Consider the following 17,701-nt stretch of genomic DNA (forward strand, 5'->3'; position numbering starts at 1 on the left):
GGGAACAAACTCTAATACAGAGATCCACTATGACACAGGGAAGGAACTCTAATACAGAGATCCACTATGACTCAGGGACCCACTCTGACACAGGGAAGGAACTCCGACACAGAACCCACTCTGACACAGGGAAGGAACTCTGACACAGAACCCACTCTGACACAGGGAAGGAACTCTGACACCGGAGGGCTTGTTCTGCTGGCCATGGTGTCTGACAGCCAAGTGAGACTGGACACAGGAGGCCTCTCTGATCAATATTAGTACATGCTTTTTAATGTTAGTTGCTGCTGACATATTTTTGTTTCAGTGAGTGCAGGTAACAGATTCAGAATGAGTATTGACGGCTTCTGGGTTCCTTTTGACAGCTTTGATATTTTGTTAATGTAATGCATTCCTTTGACAGCTACAATATTGCACAGCAAAATGTCAAAAAAATGTGGAAAAATTGTACTGTTTAGTATATTACTGGGAAATGTTATTTTTTAAATTTTAGATGTCTGAAACGTTCTAAGCGGGGAAAATGAAATCTTCCATCGTGCAAAACAGCTGCATATAGAGTTTTAAAATGACATAAAATATTTCTTACTACTTCTTCAAAAAACTTGAATTCAGCAATATCTTTGAAGTATTAGCCCAAATTTCAACTGCGTCTGTGCACCAGGTTAAGCTGCACAGCATCTGTTGGACAGGAGATCAGAGTGTCTGTTTATGCGAGCCAAGTGTTCAGATGCAAGCCCCCTCGCCTCGCCTTCTGCGCTTGGTTACCTGGGAGACCTGCCTAATATATGGGGACTGCAACTCTCCAGGTGAGAGCAGGTCTGTTGGTTGAAAATAGTCTGAAGGAGGAGTGTGGTGCATGGCTGTTACCCCTCTTTTCCTCATACCCATTCCTGTAGTGCTGAGTGCCGGGTGTTGTGGGAAATTTTGGCACTGCCACCTGACGTAGGATCAGCTTCCTCTTGCTCCTACCTGATCCGAATCTTTACTCTTTCCACCATGTCTCTTTCCTGCTCAGGCATGCTTCAAACATTATAGCTCCTCCCACATGATCCATGTACAAAAACCTCTGAATTCCTGCTCCAAATCTGTAATACAACCTGGCTTACAGTTCTACCTGCTGCAAAAACCTAGCTGAATTATGCATGTCCTATTTCTACGTATTTAATACTGTACAATTCAACTGGGATTATATAGCAAGTCAAAACCAATAATGTAAGCCAGTCCTCTCCCTGATAGTTACTAATGTTGGCATGTGCAACACAAATTCAGTCTGCAAAAATGTCTCAGTGGAATATATAACCTACTCATCACTAACCTGCTCAAGACAGTCCCCACAGCCCACTGTGCTGCTCAGCTAATCCTCAGTCCGTGGCCTTAAATTCACCCCACATCCCTGCCCTTTCCAATCTGGAGCTAACTCCACGGAACACATTTATAGATGCTAAAATCAGATTGAAGCAGTATATTGCCTCAAACTGCCAAACTCTCTCTCTCTGATATAAATCTCTTGCGGGCCCATTTATCAAATATGGCTCTGATAGTTAACATGGTTTTGTACTGGCAATAGTACGCAATAGATTCCCTGAGGTTCCCCGAGGGGCAAGTCTCCCTGAGGACTTGAGAGAGGTGTGGCCAAGAGGTGTTTGTGTGTTTGTTTGGTTTGAAATCTTGAATTAGTTCCCTATGGGGGTGGCCCTAAAACCTCAGACTACTGTTGCAGGCTTTGCCTAGCCACGGGTTTGTTCTGCAGGCCTGCAGCTGAGCGCTATTGGAGTCCTTTTGTAACAGCTTTACATGCAGCAATCAAAATTCTCAAACTTAAAGTACAGGCAAGATAAATGATGGTAAATTTGACCATCCATGGCCATTTAAGTAGGTGTTTCTAATTTAATTTCCTAATGCAATATTGATGTTCACATTATATCAGCATGTTCAATGCGTATGTTTTGGAAAAGTCACAAAGGGGAGGGGGGCATACGGATTTCATGACAGCTCGGATTTTCTTGAAGTGACAGTGGTAAAATTGACCGCTGTGGTGTTTCTAGTGTTAACTACTTTTTAACTAGGCTACAGTAGCTACCTTGCAAATGCCACATTTTTAATGTTAGCTAGGCCTATAGATCGACTGCCATACAAACAATTAGTAGATCTATTGTGTATACAATAACCCCTTAAAAACAAACCTCAATCCATTAAAAATATGTCAAAAACCTCTATTTGTAATTTGTAGTTAAAGAAAAAGGTAAATCCACACCTACGAGTTTCTTTGAGCTAGAATGTATGTGTGTATGCATGTATGTGTATCTTGGTTCATACTTTTATTTGCATAAATATTATCAGTTACTCATAACTAACACTGTACAAAAAGAAACAATATCTCAACAAAAACACAATTTTAATGAACAAAAATGCCGATTTACAGTACAATGTACTGTTTATAAGTCATTATTGAAAACTTAAGTAAAATATTAGCCTGCTGTTAAAAGTACTGATATCAAAATGACACCAAGTTACAACAAACAATATTTAGCTATCATGCAAATTAAACAAGCTCTATGCCAATGCAATGCTGCCCAGTGTTTCCTCAATTATTTCATGTAACTTGGCCCTGTGTTTTGCCATCTTTCCATCTGAACAAAATGTAGTCATTCACTCTTTGTCACTTTTGTTTTCATTATTATAGACATTGCTTTGTGTATGCATGAGTAACTTGGCATTTTTGTATGTTGAAAATGTGTTTGTGTTGACATTGTAATATTCAGTATATACAATGCACAAAAATGTGAGTGTAATTGTAGTGGCGTAACAATATTGCTGGGTGGCAGTGTGGAGCGCTTGAGAACGTAGTCTTGGGGAATTGTGGATGGGACCCTGCTGTTGTGCCCATAAGTGAGGCGCTTAACCTCAACTTCTAAAAACAATGAGCTGGAAACATACATAATGTGGAAATTATGCGCCATTCGAGTTTGGGTTAGGTCATTCCCTAAGGAAGGCAGTTTGTCCTATGCAGCAGTTGCGGTGCCTCATTTCTGTTTAGCTGTTTGATATGTATTTGCCATTCGACACGGTAATGTAATGTCCATGACTGATGCTAACATGGAATGTGACGGTTAATGGTGCGCACCTAATAATGTGAAATGACCAGGTCATATTGTATCATTGTGCGTACCCTTCCCCTGACTTTGACAGACGCTACATGTGCCGACAGCCTTCTCTGGGAACAGCCAACCACAGATGACTGGATTATACATACCATGACTGTGAGAGGGACAGGAAGCAGGCCTTGTTTATGCACCTTGATAAAAAGGAATTTCTGTAAGTCAAAATAAACAAATAAAAACGATTGAGCAACAGGAAATAAAACGTTAGCATTTGATTTACAAATTTGACCTGCTAAGAGAGGAGGGTGCCTCATGGGTGTTTGTTTTTCATTGGAAGGATTTCTCCAACCACTCATGGGCAGTTAGATTTCCCATGATGGCATTCTCCTGTTTGACAGCCACCACATAAGCCAATACTTATTCTGTCAGCAAGCAGTATCTCTGCTACCACTGCCCTGATGTATTGCAATAAACATCCTTACACACCGATCTTAAATAGGCGATGCGGTGTAAACTAAACCACAATGCAAAACAAGCATTCTAACTGTGGTGGCTCTGTTCCTATTTCTGTTTCCGTAACACCTGGTATTATATTGATTTTCATAAGGCCTGCAGTTACTGTGTGAAATCTGTATGTTTTTTTTTCCCTCATATTTGATGAAATTGTTTTTGAGAACCCTTTATTGGATGTTGTACAATCTAGTCTCTTTATTGAATGATCACCGAAATAACTGCACTGCTATAATTGATATTGCGCATTTAAAGAAACATTTTCAAAAGCTAATTTCCTCACATGGATTGCTAGAAGATGAGCCGAGGAAAACTGTCAAACAACAAGGGACATCATGCAGAATACTGTACCACAGAATAGAGAATTGCCAGTTCTTGCTATACTAATTATGCTCTCAAAACATAATTTTCTTTGTTATGTGTAATTTCTAATTCACTGTTAAGGGAACAAATTTATAACGCCTGGCTAGAATGAATTCATGTTAATATAATGGCAATCTGTCTATACCATGCCCGGGTGCTCATAATAGCTCACATTGTTATTATATATCATGCACAATATACCCTCATAATTTACACGGAGATCCATTCTACATGTTCCTGCTGAAGGGAAAATACTTCACTGTAGTTGCATGCTGTGCTGTAATGTACTGACAGGGTTTGTGGGCAAAGGATGATTTGTTCCTGATGCAAAACAGCTACACATTCAATATTATTAACAATTTAGTACGTGCAGGTGAGCAATGTATCAATGTGTATATTTAGATTTGCTGAAGCGTCGAAACATGTAAAATGCATCCTGGCATCCTGTCTGTTGTCCATTTTTCTGTTGGTGTTTTTATGAGGTTCTACAAAGCTGATGGAAGTTTAAAGGCAGTGATCATGCGGGCTTCAATGTGAAATCACAGACATGTAACTGTAATCAGCCTTGATGCAGCTCCTCGTTCCCCTCGCTCCTGCCTCTCTAGGGGACTGATAGACAGATGTTATTGCGTCAAACTTTGTTAACGTTTTTCGGTGATGGTCTTGCTTTTTAGACAGTAAGTCCCAAAGTACTTGCGCAAAGAATAATATGGTGGGCCTTGTGATTATTATACACAGGGAGTTAATTTTTGATGGTGAAAGTATAAATACTGCATGCCCACTGATCCATTCTCCTGCTTATGGCAGTGCACTTTAATGTCTAGGCATCAACTGAAGTTCATATTACAAGGTCTGACTGGTTCAATGTGTTCTGCACAGTATAGTAATGATCAGGCTGTGGGATCTTGATCCTGTTTTGATTGGAGTGTTATGTCTAAAGCGGTTAGAACTTCTGCACTCAGCACATCACAGCACTGTAATACTCTAACCATTCTAACCATCTGAACAGCATAGCACAGCACTCTAATACTTTAACCATTCTAACCATCTGAAGAGCACAGTACACCACTCTAATACTCTAACACTTCTAACCATCTGAACAGCACAGTACACCACTCTAATACTCTAACTCTTCTAACCATCTGAACAGCATAGCACAGCACATGCACAGTGCAGTTCAGCACAGCTAAAAAGCTGCACAGCACCAGAGGTCTAAATTTTATATAATACACCTGTACCTGGCTACCAGCTTGAAATTACTGTGCACAAGTAGCAAGTGACTGGAAGCATACAGGGACAGTGTGCACTGCAGTAATGGGCAGGAGTGTGGAGTTTTGTGGGTGCAGTGCTAACAGAAGTGCTCTTGTGTTTTTTGGGGTGCAGGTGGCTGTGACAGGGGGACCCCTGGGCGGGGCTGGACCCATGAGGAGTTCTAGAAGATGGTGGCAGTCGGGGCGTCTCTGCTCTTCTTCGCCATGTGGGTGAGAACCACCACCAGCCTACCGCTCTCCTTCAGAATAGGTGAGTATCAGGGCGAAGGGTTTCAGCAAGCCATGGGGTGGAGTCCATCCCCCCAGCTGCACCAGGAGGCTGGGCTCTCCCCATAGCAACTAAGGGACAGGTTCTCTCCTGATTAGAACCTCCTACAAAGTAGTTAAGTGATTTGGCATGAAGTAGTTAAGGAATTTTGTGTGGTATACATAAGGGGTTTGTGGGTATATCCCACCCCTTTGAGATCTGATCTGTCTTCTTATGCAACACAAGAGAAATGCTCAAGAGATATGCACCTGAGATTCATTTTCTGCCAACCTGTAAATACCGTAATGCCCTGTACTAATGGAAAAAATTATATTCTCACCAGCAGTAGGAGAAGTCAAATGATGTCAAATGGAAGATGATATTATTCTTCCAATTAGCAGCAAAACTAAAACAAAGCTGCATTAAATTGTGCTCTGCTTGACCTGAGTTCATAAAGACCAATTACTGGAGCCCATTTGTTTTCACAAAAAAAGGAGTACATTGCATGCGGTGAAATGGCCTGTCTTCCTGTGTTGGTGTTTTAGCGTGTTTTGGTGCGGTGGCTGGTGAGCCGTAAGCCAGAGGCCCTGTCCTGCGTGACGGTGGTAATGGTGACATTATGAGCCAGCCCACTGCGGCTTATCTGTCCTGCAGAACGTACAGGGGCAGCGGCGATATCGATCTCCTCTCACAACGGCTTATTAAAAACCGCATTTGGTTTCGGGCGAGCGGAGATCAGATAAGATGGCGTGCGTTTGATTTGGAGAAAGCCGCGCGGCGCGTTGGCAGATCAGTCATCGAGCTCTCGGCGTGTCGCGGCTCGGCGTGTCCGGCGGCTTCCGCTGTCATCACAGGCGCCGGCTAACGGATCACACCTCCCAATATTTCTTCAGTAATTATCACCCGCCATTCTCGGCCTTCTACCCACGCCTCACGTCCGTTAAAGTGTCTCATGTTGGTCGTTTTCTCCCATTGATGGTTAATTAGGCTGCTTGGAACAGCCTTGCTCTGATGTCAAGAAAGTAGCACTGAAGCCGGTCTGAGGAATGCCTGCATTCGCATCAAAACTGTTACTGTAATGGCCTGGCTACACGTGTCTCCTCTCTCTCTCTCTCTCTCTCTCTCACATGCACACACACACACACACAAAGACAGACACAGACGGACACACACACATACTGCAAGACTCCCTGAAGACTATATGAAGTCCCACAGTAAAGTGTGAACACTAATTGAAGTCTAGCAGTACAGATGCGGATCTCTGGAATTCTCATCATAGATAAAGACTGACTGAAGTTTGGCTCCAGCCTGTGATAGGAAAGCCTGACGCTGAGCTTGCAGGAGAGGTGTGGCTTTGCAGTGATCCCACAGAGCGGGACGCTGTGTTTCATCAGCGGGGATACACCAACGTGCGTCTGTGATTCCTGTGGAGTTTGGGGAGCCGGCCAATGCATAATTCACGAGCAGCATTACATTTGACTTTGCATCATCTCATTTGTTTGACATACAGTACCAGTGCAGTAATCAGGCAGGGTGAGAACAAGAGGGAAGAAAGATCAGAGTCCTGCTGTTTTTCTGGGGCCTGCTTTTCCACGGGGCACTGCTCCTGCTCTGGAACTGTCTCCCAATAGGAAATCATGTGTACGCGAGCCGCTAGCCTCCACCAAATGGCTTATTTCTAGCTTTATTTTAATATGGATATCAGTTCCCTCCATGAACATATTCTGTATTTTTAAAAAATGTTGTCAATAATAAAATAGACGAAAATGATGCACATATATCTCTTTCATATATACATATAGTATATGTGTGTATAATAGGTGATTAATCTTATAATGAGAAGGCATATAGAATTTCATATGTTATCATTTTCTTTATGGTTTTATTAGGTTTTTAAATAGATTTACTGTCTGATTACCTTCATACATTCTGCTATGCCACACTGCACCCCACAACCTTGAAAACCCCAGCAGTGAAAGACAGAGGGAAGATTGATGTAATATGTGTTTGTGTGATTGCATTATCCTTCTCTCCCCTGAGGACTATGAAGAGTGTCAAAGTACTGAAAGAAAGGCATCCATATCTTCATTAATTCAGCTGCTGGGTCTTTATGGGTAGTAGTGTAGTATAGTAAGTGTTTTAACCATCTGTGTGTGTTAGTTTGTGTGTGTGTGTTTGTTTGTGTGTGTGTGTGGCCAAATTGCAGTAATATGATAAACAGATGTTACACATTTAATAATTATCACTGAACATTAGACGATATTAGCCTGAAACTAGCACAAAGGCAGAACATGTGATGTTGGATGCCGTAGAACAGTGCATTGATATACAGTATATCTGATTAATTTTTCATTCATGTAATGGATGGTGGCCTGTTCTCTCTGTGTGATGAGTGTATGTGGCCTTGATCTGCTGTTTTTCAGAGGCTAATATTGCTGGTGCACATGCGAGCATTGTTTATGCGCATGCTAATGTTGCTTATTAGCTTGTGCGTTTCCATGACCTTTGAGATCTGGGTTTAGTTTCAGGAGAGCATTTCCATACAAAATGTCTCATTTGTGAGTGAGGGGGAAATGTGTGACTTTGAAAGTTAAAATCTCAAAAGTAAAGGACAAGTAAATGTAGTTATTACTCCAAAGGGCCGTAATGAACACAGCCCACCACATGTGAAGGTTAAAATCACAGTCTGTGGCAAAGAGCAATGAATGTGTGGGAAAGGCCTCGGGTGAAGATAAGGCCGTTTTTTTGTGGTCTGGCTTGATGAGTTCCATCACAGACGCAGGGAAACGAAGGTCTATCTGAATATGCTGTACAGAAGGAGATATTGGAGGCAGTGCGTATGCCTGTACCCCTCCCTGTGAATAATATTACCTAAAGAGTTTCTCTGTGTGTTTCTCCATCGCCCACATGCTCCCCATGCCATGCTTCCGCTCCCGAGCGCCTCCGTCCCGTTTGAATTATTCATTTTTATCTGACTGGCGCAAAGACTGAAACTGCATGCTCCCAAAATGAAGAAATGCATTACTGAACATCCCGGTCAGGTCGAAGGTGTCATTCAAAGTGGGGGGGGAATTGTGTGCATTTTTGATAGGTTTCTCTCTGAAGATTAACGCCTGGCCTGTTAGGATGTGTGAGGTGCGGGATGCTGGGCTTATGTGGGGTGATTTATGGAGTGCGCTGTGCTATCCTCAGCGGACAGTGACCTGCCGCTGCGTACGACCTTCACTTGAGATGCGCACGGCGAGCGCGGTGGCAGGTGACGTGTTTGATAGGCCCTGTCTTACTCACACAGTGCCCCCGGCTGACGGAAGAGCACAGAAGAACCAGGCGCTGAATGGGGACGCCGCCACCGCCACCTCCTCCTGTTAGCACAGGCGGTGCTGAGTTGCTTTCAGGAGGTCTTTCCACCTCCCTGCACAAAAAGGAGGGAGAATCACAGTTCATCAGGAAGGCCAGTGATGGCTGTTCTTATCATTTCACATCCTAATGTTTACAGATAGATCGCATTTAAAGATATGCCATGGAAGAAATACAATAAAATAAAAGTTAGTGTGTGAGTGTGTGCGCGCGTGCATGCTTTTATTCCACTCCACAAGGAGATTATCCTTTGTGTAAACACAACCTGTCATGCTCACGGTGTGTGATGTTAATAAAGACACCATAAGAACAGGACGTAAGGACAGTCATTTATACTCTAATTAGGGACTTTGATGCTTCCTCTTCATATTGGGGTCTGTGTTTGTCTTTACCCTGCAATAGCCCTGCGTCTCTGAATGCCTGCTGATACTTGCTTTTGTCTCTTTATGTCACAGTCATTTGGACAGCTGGTATGATGCAACGGCATTTAAAATGGCAGTAATCACATTGACAATTAATTACCTTCACGCTCATTACACTGTATCTGTGATATCCACGACAAATGGCCAGTGCTGGATTATTGAGCACAGGATGGAATTCATTTTGGAATTGTGCATACGTTTTCTTAGGCCTTTACTTGCTGCCGTAACATTGAAAGCAGATACATTTATCAGGGGATATGTGAGCCTGCTGGGCGGACATGCGGTGTCTCAAAATGCCACAGGAAGGTAGTGTAATAAAGGCTATTCTTGAGTGTACGGAGGGTTTTCTGACTATTTGGGAGAGTTTTCAGCAGGTGAGGGTGTTCTTTCGGTGGAGCTCCTGCTGGATTCCTGAAGTCTTGGCGGGGCGTAGCAGCAGTGCTTCCGTTTTCCAAAACAAAGCCCGCTGATCTACTGTGAAAGCCGAAATGCTTTCCAGCTACATCGCTGTGAAACTGGAGACACTCACCGGACAAATTACTGTGAAACTAGAAAGCGGGAGCACTTGCCTGCTGTGAAGCTAACAGGTGAGGCGGGCGGTGAGGGAGGTGGGGGTGTGCTGCGCTCCTTCGCTGGTGCGGTGATGCCGCCTTCCTGCACTGGACAGAGGTGCATCCTGGGGGACAAATCCTCTCGGTTGGGGGGGTCATTACCCTTTGACTCTGAGTAACTGCGTCTGCTGAGAGAGAACAGAAATGGGGATGGCAGGAGAGAGCAGATGAGAGGGGGAGAGGAGAGTAGGCACTGATAGGCAGTGTGACCCTCAAACACAGAGAGGAGAGGGAGCGATGCCTATCTGACAGGTCCATATAGATATCATAATTGCACAGTACATCACCACAATATAATGGCTTATTAATGACCAGAATGGAAAATGTCCTCGTAAAATTTGATCTGTGATTTTATGTTTTGTACAAGCTGAGAACTATTCATTTTTCCCCCGAATGAATTTGAAATGTGCACAGTGCTGTGGAATGGTCTACACCGTTCCTTCCTTCGGAAACAGTGACTTGTTCTGCAGGAAATTGTGAACAGAAATGTTGCTTTTATGGCCAGTTTTATTGCTAGGAAACATATCATTGGGCTCTCTTGTGTCACGTTTTTATACACCCTTTCTGACGTGGCCTTTTGCATACGTGTGTGTGAGCACATGCGTGCGTGAAGGCATGAGGGAGGGGAGAGAGGTGAGCAGAGCAAATGGATATATTTCTGGTGACTGCGGTAGCAGAGGGTGAATGTGCCTTTCCTGAAGCTCATCTCTAGTTTTAGGGAGGTCAGTAATTCTGTAGATTTTTTTAGCCATGTTTGTATCCCTCAGAGCATGCATACTGTAGCTTTTCGGACAAAGAGCAGTTTTAGCTGGTGTGTCTCAGATACATGTGCAGCGCAGTGCACCCTTGTGTGTTCCGGCAACTTTGAGAACTGTTTTCCCTGGTATGGGCGGTGTTTGAGCAGAAGCACCGCTCTGTTTTAGCACCCGCCCATGGGGAAGGGGGGCATGTTGCATTATTCATGAGGATACGCCACAGAGCACTGCTCTGTCTGTACGCGCCATTGAGCATCCTCCGAGGTCCCAACCTTCAACTCTTTCACGGCCTAACGTCTCAGTCCTGCACCAGAAACAGACACGGCTCTCCGATGGCATCCGCCAATGTCGGTGCGCTGGGCAGCGGGCATGGCTGTGACCGAATTTCACGTTGAGACAAGCTCACCGCATGATTCGCTTTAGCCATGAACGGGAAGCCGTGGAAATTGACCACAGAAACAACAACGACATCCACTCCCACTCTCTGACACTAATCATTCTCCCCCTGTACACTGTCCTCTGGCCAGGCTTTGGAAAAAACAGTTTAAGGACCTCGTTGCTCCCTGCCGTTAAATACGGTTAAGAAGCGACGTGTTTTAAGTGTTGATAGAGCGGGATCCGACTCTCGGAGTGTCTGCATCCTTTCGGCGTTCTTCCGTCAGTGTGCCGTTTGACTCGGTCTGACACTCGGAAGAGAGCGGCTGTCAGCCGTGCGCTCTCCCACGTGAGTCTGCGTGTTCTGAGGTGTCTATCATCATGCAGGATCAGGAAACTGTCCGCCCTCTGGAGATACACTGTGAAATTTGAGTGGAGACACCCATCAGTCAACCGATTCATCCACAAAACCGAACGCAGAGAGCTTCTGAAATGTTCACTTCAGGCCATCGGTAATTGTGTCGGTGTCATTCCCGTGCAAAGACGGCAGCATTTTTATTATTTTATTTTAGCCAGAAAGTCAGTCTGGCAGGCATTTTGGTGACACGATCTGCTACATCTGCAGAGCATTGATTTGAATGTCTCATAAATCACACCTGATAAATTGTTACTGAATTTCTGTTATCTGTTTTTTTATCTTAAAGGTTTTATAGGCTATAGAATATGTTGAACATTTGATATCAATTAACAATTAAGACATATCGAAACGAGGAATATCAACAATTAGAAAAAGAAAAGTTGACATTGAAAGAATCAAAAGTAATGGCAACAAACAATAAGCCACACAGAGAAAAAATAAGAACAGATCAAATAAGGAAAGACAACTGAAATAAAGTGAATAAAGTGTCATTAAAAACAAGAAAAATATTTATGTACAGAGAATGTACAGAGGTTTTGAATAAGCCAAATGAGGTGGTGTATGAAAATTATTCTATTCAGGTAGACCCTTTAAAACAAATGCTGTTTTCCCTATTTCTTTTGATATTTATGCCAAAGAAAATGAGCTACATTAAGTGTCTAAGTGAGTAGGATGATCTGTAATGTTCCAACAACAGGGAATATGGTAATTAAAATTAATTCATTTGAAAATAAATTGCAGCCAGTGCTAATGACTTCAAGAGTGTGGAAGAGTGATACAGTATCTCAAGGAAAACATAGGCAGGCAGACATGTTGTCATGCACAGCTGTGGCTGAACCAACATGACTGCACAACTGAGGCTGATGCTAATTAGCCCAGGTGTTGCTCACCGTTCTCTTTAGGCCTGGTTATAAAGGCAACTTGTTATGCCTTTTGGAGAGAAGACCTACAGACTCACTGCAGCGTGGATAAGCCAGTATAATATAAGACAATATAAGAGTCTGTTTGTCTGCTTTACTCTTTCTTATGTTATACTTTGCACCCCAAAAATTGCAATACACTGGCTTGCCAAAAGATTTTTATTAAATCTAAATAATTCAATTTTAGCAGTGACATCATTAAAAGTGTGTCAGTTGACATCATTAGGCATAACAGCGATATAATTACAGGTGTGAAAGCGGGATCATTATTAATGAGTTCTCCAAGGTATCTGTGATTGGGCCCATTCCTATGGTAAGTTTGTAATTAGATGCTATATTTTGATTATAATTGAACAGGTTCAGCAGAAGTTCAGTTGCTCTGTCTGCAGAAAAGTGGGAGAAATTAGCCAGTTAATAAGTTAACATGGCCCTTTATTGCTTCAGATAATAACGTCACCCCCATCATCATGTAATTCTGTGAAATATCTTACTCTGTGCTGTGATTGATATTTATGAGGCTGACACAGTTGAGAGGGGAAAATCTTCTGTAATTAAATCAGCTGTGCTCATTAAAGTGACTCAGCGAGAGTCCTCTTCGGAAGCCACCGGAAGGTTTCCGCAGGAAATGGGAAGTAACTACGTGGAGTGTTTGATCCTTAGGAGGAGCTAACTGTCCTCAGCTGAGTGTCTTGAATCCCAGGAGTGTTAGTCGGAGGGACCAGTCATGCAGGTGTGTGACCCTATGTGTCACCGACCCCCTGTGTGTGACCCCGTGTGTGAGTGACCCCAGGTTCCTACGATGGCGAGCAATTGACCGTGTTAGTGACTGGGTGAGTGGCCATGTTTGTCACCGTGTATAAGTGAACGCGCATGAGAAGCCAGGTCTTGAATGGCTATAAAATGGTTCACATGCATTGCCTTCTAGCCCAGTCCTGCAAAGGATATTGCAGGTCAGCACTGGTTAGTGAGGTAGAGGGTAAATCCAGTTCACCCAGAAGATTTAATGGGACAGTTGCAATTCCCAGATGGGTGGCGTGTAAAGCACTGATAACGTGAGCTAAGTGGCGGTTAGCTTCGTCCACAGCCGGGCTGCAGAGGCGACGTGCAGTGCAGCTAGCGGCCCTGCCGGCCCTGGTCGTAAACCCCAGGATGTAATACCACTCAGCCTGCGCAGCGGAGTGTATCAGTAACGCCGAGACAGGTGTGTTTTCAGCTTTGCTGCTGACACTGGGGAGGGAGGGGGGAGGGGGGGGGACAGATTTGTTATTATCACTGTGCAGTCATGTACGGTCTGGAGACAGCAGACGGGTGTGTCATTGGCGTGTGTGGTGTTTACACCATTAATCCCACGCAGTCGGTTGTGTCATCACACGTGCTGTCCTTGAGGAGGGTCCTCTCGCCAGCGAAAACCCTGAGCTCTGTCGGGGCTGCGTTAAGTTGGTGGGGTCGGGGAGGGTGGTTCTAGAACCCCAAATCCCCACAGTCCCTAAAGAACGTCCAAAACTAGGCCATTATAGTGGGCATTCACACGTGCAAGAGAGGGTAAAAATGAGAAATTTACATTGGGCAGTGTGAGCGTACAGGAGATATTCACATGTGGCAGTGAGTGTCTGAGTGAGGGATTCAGTAATTTTAGGTTATCTGAAACTATACATATGGTATATCACATGATTTATATCATTATGAGGTAAATTATGGTATTGAATGTTAAATTATTGTAAAACATGCATTGAAATTATTGTCAGATACTGTGCACGCACGCACGCACTCACTCACACGCATACATGTGTATGTGTGTGCATGGATGTGAGTGTGTGTGTGTGTCTGTGTGCCTACATAACAACACAGGTAATGAACTGTACTGTAAAATATGGGAAAAGGTGTGATCTACACTCTATACAAGATGGAAATCCTTTGCCCCAGCACAGTGATGGGAGCAGCCTGCTTCAGAAGGAGCTGTGAGACATTAAGCTCAGGCCGGGGCTCTGGTCATTATAGATCCCATGGCACTTTTTGAAAGAGCAGGGGTGTCAACCCTGGTTTTCTGGCTAAATTCCCCCCAAAAACCAGCTCTCTACGCCTGGCCAGCTAATCATCCCCTATACAGCATCTGACTGACTGCACACTCCCTTGCGTTCCCTACACTTCCCCAGGCTATCACTGCAAAAGAGAATTGAGTTCTCAGTTAACCTACCAGGTTAAATAAAGGGTGATACAATGTTATTAACATTTATTTAAACAGGTACATTTTTTACCATTTGTCATTCGCTACATTAGTAGTTGATCAGTTGTATATATTCATGTGTTTCTTTTATTATCATATTTCATATTTCATCTTCCTCAGTGCACTTTCAGTGTTTTGCAGGAATTTCCATTCCTGAATCTTGTTTCAGTGTGTACTTGGAAGATTTACGGGGTTTTATTTTTAACCAATGAATGCAGTCCACTGCAGCCCCAGGGACCCTGAAAGCACATCTTTCCTTTTTATTTGCATAATTGCCTGTATATTTGCATAATCTCAGTAATTTTCACCAATGAGATTACCTCCTGGCTAGCAAAGAACTCCCCCTGGCCATTGATGTTGCAAAGACTGCTTCTGTATACATACCATAACTGAATAAATCTTCTCCCTCTTACTCTCCATTTATACAACAAAGTGAGGTGAACAGGAGATTCAATAGGACACAAACTATATAGCACTGCGATGAAGTGTTTGCATACAAGTGCAGGTCATTAACTGAACCTCTTAAGCAGTTCCTGCTGAAGGAATTTCTCTCTTCACCATTATGCTCTGTGAATTCTTCCTCAGTTATGTCCTTCAGTAGACTAAGAGTCACTTCTCAGCGTGACACAGTCAGGGACACAGGTGCTATCAGTGTTTATGAGCCTGAAACTCAGGGTGTTGTGGCCTGGGGTGGGGGGTGGTCTGGACCTGTTAAAGGTTGAGTATCATAATGGGTTTATATTGGAGAAGTCTGCAGACTCAGGGATTCCTCGGCAGAGAAGACTCCTTTCGGCAAAGAGCACAAGACATCGTTTATTATGAGCAGCAGTCAGTGCGGACTGCGCAGTAGGACTGCGTCATGAAGGCACACGCTGTGGCTGCAGACAGCGGATACAATAGGCAGAGATGACACCTGCGATTACCTGCGATCCTGCAGAGGTTTAAGGGTCCTCTCAGTCGCACAGCGGTACACAGACCGTTTTAGCACGACAGCCTGCCATTCCACTCCGCTCCTCTTCAGTCTGCATTGCGCTCCAGAAATAATTTCAACGCCCGTGCACTTTCAGACACTTCCCACACTCCCAGACCTGCCTGGAACTCACTGAAACTTCTCTGCCTTCGTGAAGAGTTTTCAAAAGAACCTTGTTTTCCAGTGGTGGTGCAGAGCGGAGGCTGCGGCATCGACACTCACTGCCTCTCATCTGAACGTTCGACTCCGTGGAGGTGCGCTTCCCCAGGGTGTGACTGAAGAGCAGGGAGTGATGGAGAGGGAAGCCCCTCCCCTGAGCCTTGCCCTTGTTTGACTGATATTTACATCCACAGTTAATTGCCTACATTGTATGCGGCATCAGTGAATAATGGAGCAATGTGACTCTAGCTCTGTTTTAGTGTTGCGAGCTTTTTTGTATGTGTGGCTTATTAGCTGCCTGAAATCTCTCGCTCTCTCTCTCTCCCTCTCTCGCTCTCTCTCTCTCAGAAAGCACAGCACAGAGTTTGTTGTGCTTGAAAGATATCTGCACTCCTTTCGTATACGTTTTCCCTGTCACCAGTCTACAGTCAATACTCATAATTAGACTGACATGTGATGTATGAAGTCATTCTTTAAAATGGCTCCACTTTCCAATATGTGATATGGGGTCATTGGGCTTTTTTCATTGCGGTTGTGGTTTCTGTTGCAGGAGAAGAATGATAAACCCACAGGCAGGTCAGGGCAAGGCTCTTGAGAGGCTATTACAGCAGCGAGCGGCACTCCTATAAAAAGTGAAACCAATTGAATTGAGTTTGCTGTAATCCTCTGCAGTGCTCTCCAGTGAAAAAGACAAAATATTTTGCGCTTATCTGCTATCGTCCCTGATGCGGAATACATTGGCAATCCAGCGGGTCATGGACCTGTACGCCTTGTGAATGTTTGTGCATGTGCATGCGTGCATTTGTGTGTGTGTCTTTTTGTGTGTGTGCGTGTGTGTGCATGTTTGTTTGTGTGCGTGTGTGTGTGTGAGAGAGAGAGAGAGAGAGAGAGAGAGAGAGGCATAGACATAGACATAGACAGTGAGAATGAGAGAGAGATAGTTGCCAGGCTCTACAAGGGTCCCATGACTGATAGGAAAACACCTCCTCACTTAGTATTGTATATAAGTCTACTCCTTTCACAGCGTTTGTATTACCTTGTATTAATTTTTACTTTGTATTTGTTTTCTCTCCAGCAGAAGTGAATGTAATTAGAGTTTTTATGCAGCCTGTCTGAAGGCAGTTCTCTAGCACAGGATCTGCTGGTAAAATGTATAAACTGGCTGCAAATGGATTCCTTAGGAGACATAATCATGATCGTACAAGCTGTGTTGCTTTATCTTTCATTCAAGAAAGACAACTTTAGTTACAGTGACAAAGAAATATGACAAAACACAACACCAGATTGTCCATGAGTGCCTTTAGCCTTTGGTTTCAGCCTTCCTATATTCGCTCCCACCCTCATCCAGGCTACACCTATTATAAGCATACTGACTTTCTCACACATTATTTAGCCCTGCTAATTAGCATCTGTGCAGTAAATTGAAGAGATTTGCATTCCTATGGGCGAAACGACAAGCTAATGTCTGTAATTTAAAATATATTAAGTGTGCGGAATGATTCCCTGTGAGGAAAAAAAATGAATCAAGAACACACGTGGAGAGATATGCTTGATAAACTACGCCATTTGCCAGAATAGGAAATATCAAATTTGCAATCCAAGCGTGTTTAAGGAATGCACCCACACATGAAAGTGTAAAAGTCCAAGGATACAGGCTGTAATTAGTCAAATCATCACACATTACTGTTAACCTCCAATAATACTTTTGTCTCAGCTTGTCAAAGAGATGAGAATAAGAAGATACTATTTACAAATAATAATAATAATAATAATAATAATAGCTTTTCCTGAAATACAAAAATGCATTGGCCTAGCAGACTATTACATTTCAAAAAGAAATTAGTTCACTGGACTAATCAGTATCATCTTCCTTTTCTGTTTAATTCAATTGTTTTTTTAGAGAATTTTTAAAAATAACAGTTTGATTTGTGAAGAAAATTGTCTCTCTCTCTCTCTCTCTCTCGAGTGGACTTAATCTTCTCACTTCAGTTTAGTTTA

The 17,701-nt window shown here is 43.4% G+C and overlaps 1 protein-coding gene across 14 annotated transcripts in view; it reads left to right on the forward strand.

The window, feature by feature from the left end:
• Positions 1-17,701, forward strand: part of grik4 (glutamate receptor, ionotropic, kainate 4) — a 201,893-nt gene that overhangs the window by 116,267 nt on the left and 67,925 nt on the right. For 13 of the 14 annotated variants that reach the window (XM_064301394.1, XM_064301383.1, XM_064301384.1 and 10 more), the window contains one exon: positions 5,358-5,495. In XM_064301394.1, the coding sequence (XP_064157464.1) occupies positions 5,414-5,495 (82 nt within the window). In that variant the 5' untranslated portion in view covers positions 5,358-5,413. Of the gene's footprint in view, positions 1-3,189; positions 3,316-5,357; positions 5,496-17,701 lie in introns of all 14 variants that reach the window. The other variant, XM_064301393.1, reaches the window with a different exon arrangement.

Source organism: Anguilla rostrata, chromosome 12 (genome assembly GCF_018555375.3).
Source record: "Anguilla rostrata isolate EN2019 chromosome 12, ASM1855537v3, whole genome shotgun sequence".
Taxonomy (NCBI): Eukaryota; Metazoa; Chordata; class Actinopteri; order Anguilliformes; family Anguillidae; genus Anguilla; species Anguilla rostrata.